At 43.4% G+C, this 6,561-nt stretch overlaps 1 protein-coding gene across 3 annotated transcripts in view; it reads left to right on the forward strand.

Annotated features, from left to right (window-relative positions):
* The window catches only part of LOC101851655 (sterol O-acyltransferase 1), a 48,623-nt gene that overhangs the window by 16,036 nt on the left and 26,026 nt on the right, over positions 1-6,561 (forward strand). Inside the window, exon 1 of one of the 3 annotated variants that reach the window (XM_005102236.3) lies at positions 99-2,097. The exons of the other annotated variants lie outside the window; for them this stretch is intronic. Within the exon in view, the coding sequence (XP_005102293.1) occupies positions 1,307-2,097 (791 nt within the window). The 5' untranslated portion in view covers positions 99-1,306. Of the gene's footprint in view, positions 1-98; positions 2,098-6,561 lie in introns of those variants that run through there. 3 annotated transcript variants of the gene reach the window in all.

Raw genomic sequence — 6,561 nt, forward strand, 5'->3', positions numbered from 1 at the left:
ATCTGTGTGTGTGTGTGTGTGTGTGTGTGTGTGTGTGTGTGTGTGTGTGTGTGTGTGTGTGTGTGTGTGTTTGTGTGTTATAGAGATTGCAGGTGGTTTGAGGACGCCACTGGTGGAATCTGCTTTTTCTCTTTCCCATTGCTGTTTTTGTCTGTCTGTCTTACTTACCCCCTTCTCTAAATGGCCTATATCTTGTCGATGCGCTTCTCTTATCTCAAACTGAACAAGGCGTTTTACAGAATACGCATGATTGTTTGTTTTTTCTGTTGAAAGGGAGACGGTCCTTACGTTAAGTGTTGTGCTTACGAAATCGAACAAGTTCTACTTAGGTCTTCTTCCGTTTTCGAGAACTTGTTAGGGAAGTGTTTTCTCAGAAGTTTATTTTTCTTTTAATTCGCAATTTTGTGTCACCTTGTGTCTGTGGTGTAGCAATAAGTCGCTTCGCTGTTGCACGAAACAGACGCGAGTTTGATACCGGTGTTTAGAGAATTTTTTATCGGGTATCTCGGTCTGTCTGTTGGGACGTTGCACCCTTTTCAGCTCTTGTTGGCCCTGACGGGCGGGTTCGAAGCAGCTCGCCTCCTGCCGAAGTGATCTAAATTGTTACTTATGGAGACAAAACAAATGTATTTTTATACGGTTGTCGCCGTACAGGGATAATTCCAATATTTGAACTCAGCCTAGTCAATGAATGAATTAAACCAGCTGTTGATCCAGGCGTTGTATTTTACATAGACTTCACAGTGCACGGTGTTGCCGTTTCGGTTCACCAAACAGTTCAGTCCCGACCAGGGGAAACTGCAAATTAGAATATGAGTAAAAGTGGTATTATGTGTCATTGTGGACACGGATACTTTTCTTTTCGCGCTGTTGCTGTGTTCAGTAGTTGAATTTTCTCGACTGGACTGTAATGTCGTCAGTTGGAAGTATACACTTCTCCTTCTGTCGGGAGTATTTCCCCCCCCCCTTTTTTTTAGTACAAGGGCTGCCACTGTAGGCGAATGTTTACCAGTTGCAAGTAATTTATGGGTTTTGTTTGTGGGGTCGTTAATTTTTTTTAACGTAGCCCAAATAGTGGGTTTTTTTTTCGAATTTCGTCTGGATTATGTGTGTCGTGTATTCACATGTCTGCCATTTTCATTGATAGCCTAGCTTGTGAGCTCCATGAGTCTGACAAGAAGACCTGGTCTGATTTTCTGTTAAGACTAGTGAAGTTCAGTTGTGTGGTATTTACAGGAAATTCTTTTGCCGTCTTTGATAAACAAGCCCGTTATAATTTGGTTTCGTGCGAAGAAGGAAGACACACATGGCCATGTCGAAGAGACAGGAAGGTTTTGACGTGACCATCACGTCGTCCGAGTTGCTGGCCGGTTATTCTCACCTCCACGGCAAACCGTCGCGTCACCGCGTGGTTCACGTGCCGTGTGCCAACTGCCGCCGACTTCGGACTTGGCATCGGGACGACAAGGCTGCAGCGCTCAGGCTAGAGGCTCTGGCCTTGACAGCTCTGGAAGGACGGATCATGTGTTTTAATTGCGTTAACAATAATCACAGTCGGTCGCACCATCGACATCGGCAAAATATTCATCATCACGTCGACGTCTCCGACTTCGTTAGTGATGGTGTCATGGACGCGAAGGGAAGACGGAAGATCGGGTTTTCGCCCGAATTGGACTCGTCGTCCCGTGACGATCAGTTCGAAACTCGATTTCGCCAGGCGGCTGAAGGTCGTTCTGCGTCGGAGGAAGGGGGCGTGGTCCCACCAAAAGTCCCCCCGCCCATTCCCTGCGATGTGGGCGGCGCTGCGTGCGGTGGGTGTGCCGCGGCGGGCGAAGGGTGCACTGTTGATTGGTGGCACAGGCAGGCGTATGCCGGCGCCAACACTACCGCCAGTCCGAAGGGCGCAGGGTCGCTCGAAGATGCGTTGTTGTCGTCATCGTCGTCTGAGCGGCAAGGTCAAGGCAAACATGGAGATGTGGGAAAAGGTCAAGGATTTGTGTGTCAGTCTCATAACAGTGTCAATGAAGAGCAGGGAATTCCCTCGGTAGTGAAAGAGGAGGAGGCGCCGCGGGAGCTGGACGAGGCAGAAATTCGTAGGTATGTGCACATCTCTGGCGGTTTTGACGTGGCTTTCACGTCGTCCGTTGTGAGTGGTTGGAGAGTGCCTCTGGTTAGCCTCATATCTTTACTTTCCCTCTACTGTTTTTGTCTGCCTTACTCCCCCTCCCCCATCCCAGCACTAAATGACCATTATTGTGGCGATGTGCTTCTCTGTATTCCAACAAACAAACAAACCTCTCCCGAGTTGGCTGGGTGGTTGTCCTTACTACTACATCAAACGGTGCGTGGTCGATAATTAATCTATACTTCGATTTATTGAAGATTGTTTTATTGATTGGTTGGCTAATGGCGCCAGTGGTGGTACACAAAGAAAACACGTGATCTTTATGTGCACGCGGTAGTAGATATTTTATTGATGTCTTCGCCTTTCTGCTCGGGGTTATACCTCGTATTCTAACAGGCATAGTCGGGGCAGTCTCCTTCCTAAATTTTCGAACTTGTGTTGATCTGGGCGTAACAGATGTATTGTCATTCTCAGATAGTTACCAATTTTCCGTGGGTGGTTGGTGGGTGCCCTCGTGTGGGTTCCTTCTTCTTCCCTATCAAACATCTACCTTCCTTATCTCCCTTTCTTCTTTTTTATGTTTGTTACTCTTTTGTAAAACCTCTAATCTTCTGGCGCTCATATGACCTTATGCAGTTGCGAGCTCCGTAAAACCTCTACTAAAACTAAACTATCGTCCCTATATAAATACCACCTCTCCTTCTTTTTTGTGTTTGTTACTCTTTTGTAATACCTCTATTCTTCGGCACTTACAGTTATATGACCTAGTTGTGTTACAAGTGCCGTAAAACTCTGTAGTATGTAAAACAAACATCCTAGTCTCCGTGGTTTAAGAAGAAGGCTCCTAGTTGTGGAGGAAATTTGTCTTGTGGGAAAATAGCAACGAAGACTTACTCTCTCTCTTTATTGTCGAGTAGATTGCAACCTTTTCAGTAACACTATTTACGAGAGATTTTGCAGTCGTCAAAAGGTGGAGATAATGGGAGAAAGCAACAGGTTTAGGAGCTTAATATGGTACAGGGACAACGAACGTGTGTCTAAACTGACAGATCGAAGGAAGTAAACACCAGATTGATTTACACCAAGTTAAGGACACTGGTGTGGTGATAGATACCACATAATCCTCTTATGTGTGGCATCGTAGTGAAATGAGGCGCTCGTCAAAATAATGAAATCGAAGAAACCGGTATTTTTCTGCCTGTTGGGTAATTTATGCAGATTTTTTATGTGGTTCCAACGTATTATGTCCATTTAGAACGCATTTGCGTGTATATTTTACAGAAAAACGTTGACGGAAGGCACCAAAAAAAAAAAAAGAAAAAAAAAAGATAAAATTGCAATTTCCAAGCTTTGCAAGTCACCACACTTTGACGGCTATTTTGTCGACACAATTTTGCCTCTGACACCAGATGACCACTGCCTGTAGTTGCAAATATCTTGACGTTTATTCAAGATGGATTGGTATTTTTCATCGAATATCAAGACAAATGGACAAGTTTTAAAATTGTACCAATAACTCTATATGTCCAAAACTGACGAGCGCCTGATTCCACCAAGCTGCAACACATGGTTTTATCGTACTTCCCTGTCCACATGAAAACGTGTTCCTATTGTTCACACATCTTAATGACTCCCTATATCAGTTCAGTGCACGCTATGACCTTCCCACCTGTATGTTTCTAGTTTTGCAGTGACCTTTTCCTTACAAAAAATAGCCAATGCCGTTTAACACTTCAGGTAGCTTTGCTAAAGTTTGCGAGTGGTTGGAGGGCACTACTGTTAGGTCCTACGTCTTTATGTTCCCTCTGTGGATTCTGTCTTACTTTTTTCACAGCACTAAATTACCATTATTGTGTCCAGGTGCTTCTCTTTACTCTACTCTAACAAACGAACAATATTGCTAAATGTTACTTTGTTTGACTCTTATGGCCTTTTTATATGGAACGTATATATTTGTTCCTGTGGAACTATGGGTTGCTTACGTTTTGATTTATTGTAAATGGTTTCATGTTAATCCGTATTTCTTCATATTTGTGGGCTTGGTAAAAGCCCCTTCCTACCGAACGTCGTTCAAAGCGCCGATTGCTCAGTTGATATAATTTTGCACTGCCTTGCAGGTGATCCTATTTTAAAGCCCCAACCAAGATTTCTGATACTTTGGTTGTCCGAGGAGTTCATAAGGCCTTTCACTCACTTGGTTCCATCGTATCCGAGAAGATAGTTAAATTAGGAGGTCTTGTCTCTCTAATAACTTTTCTGTCTTAAAAGGGGAACGATGCTCTTACCTTTCGAGAAGATGTTTGTAAAGAATCTCAAGGTTATACACTTTTAGCTCGGTAAAATGTTCGTTTGGTTACGATAACGCTTTTTAGGTTATAGTTCACAACTTTCCCAATAGTTTCCTGTTGTTGTGACAGGCACTCTTCCTATCTAGACAAGGGGGTCTACGAAAGATTGGAGTCTAGTTGTTGACATTTATTTTGTTTCGTCTACTTACTTATATATTTTTGACGGGTTCGTTTCTGTCCTGGTTTCTGGGACATGTATGTCACACATTACCATCCCACCTGCCGAGGGGACGTCGAGAGCCGTGCACTGACCTATGGGTTGTTGTGCTTTCATTTATACGTGTGTTCCGCTTATCTGAGTCTTGGGTTTATTGTCTCTATTTCTGTCCAACGAGTGTGGTGTTAGTTTGCTGGGGTTTTGTTTGTTTTGTTTTTATTTTGTTTGTTATTTTTTTTTGTACGAACGATTTGTAGTGCTGAGAGTGGCATTGTATAAATTTTGTCAACGGATACCAAGGTAAACATTAGCCCCGCTCTCTCGTCCAACTGCAGTTTATTAGTAAACAGGTTATGGTAATTGCCCCCCCCCTCCCACTTTTTTTTCTTCTCCCGGATCTCAACGAAAGGACACCTCGCCTGTCAATATAATGTATCACGCAGTATTTTGCATTAGTGAATTGTCTGAGCAAATAAAAATGGATAAAACATTGAGAAAGAATCAAACCTCACTACAAATCCACCGCTTCTCAGAATTGGAATGGGCTTGTGGTGTCGATACATTCCAAATATGAAACAGTGAAAATTGCGCAAATCGACTACTCATTGTCAAGGGAAAAAGTGGTTGTATTACACAAGTGGACTTCTAGGGCAGTGTCATTATTATACAATTATCCCTCCCCACCCCCGCAAAAAAACCAACAACAAACAAACAAACAAACAACGGCAAAACAAAAACACACACACAAAAAACAACAACAACAACAAAAAACGTGTGAGGGGAATTGGGAAGTTGTCGTTTCTGCTTGTTTTAGACATGTGGCCGTTAGAGCAGGTTCAAAGTACAGTGTATTTGTGATATGACATGCCTGTCTGTTCTTTCGCGTTGTTAGTGGGAGCTTTGGTATGGTCGCTCTTTCTGCTTCTTCTCGGCGCCACTATACGACAATTCTAGTCGTATTTTTGTGGGTGATAGGCGGGTGCTCTGATGTGGTTCGCTCCTTTTTTCCCAATCAAGCTTCTATATGTAGTCCTTATCTCTCCTGTTTATTTTCTTTTTATGTTACTCTCTAGTAGCAGCTCTGTATCTTTAGCACTCGTATGGCCTATTTGTGTTGCAAGTGCCGTAAAACTCGTACTAAAACTACTAAAATTATAGTCATATGAAATGATTTTGGGTGAAATGTACCAGCATCAGTGATGAAATGCTTAAACTCTCGGTCGTCGCCCACACAAAACCGGAGTCGATTCTCGCGTGGGAAAGATAATTTTTTGCTGTTGTTTTTAATCGAGTACCTCCTTCCATGTACAGAAAATCTTTGCCCCACTTAACGTGGGTCGACCTTGACAGGTAGCGTCGAAGATGCCTGATTAGTGCTTAAGAACATTAACACTTCATTCAAAAATTACGAAATGGTCTCTATCTTTGGCGACTTGCTCTTCATTACGGCACCAGTAACCTTTCAGGGCGTCCACCCTGACGTAAACATAGAACAAGGGGAGCGGGGAGGCTAGGGGCGCAGTGTCATCAGTGTTCGAGAACTGGACATGGCCTTTCTGCGTCGTCAGCATTTTGCTCGTTTCGCTTAGACTGAGACATTGGTGATGACAAGTGACATTTCACGAACGCGCACTTGAAGAGTCAGGTCACAACACGCAGGCTCGATACGTTATCTGTTTCAACATGTAAGCTTTTCAACATGTAAGAACGCTCGAATACTTAATGGGTGAGTGCTGCCATTGGTATCTATGTCTGGTCTGGTCTAGTCTGGTTGTCCGTCTGTCAATCTGTCTGGTTCTCTCTGCATCCTTTCCTCTCTGACCTTTTCTGTCGTGTTTCTCTTTCTATCCACGAAATAAATGTTTGTGCATGTCTGTCAGTCTCTGTGTCACTACATAATGCATGGTTGTCTGTCACTTGTTTCTCTTGGT

The sequence above is a fragment of the Aplysia californica genome, unplaced genomic scaffold, assembly GCF_000002075.1.
Source record: "Aplysia californica isolate F4 #8 unplaced genomic scaffold, AplCal3.0 scaffold00318, whole genome shotgun sequence".
Classification (NCBI taxonomy): Eukaryota; Metazoa; Mollusca; class Gastropoda; order Aplysiida; family Aplysiidae; genus Aplysia; species Aplysia californica.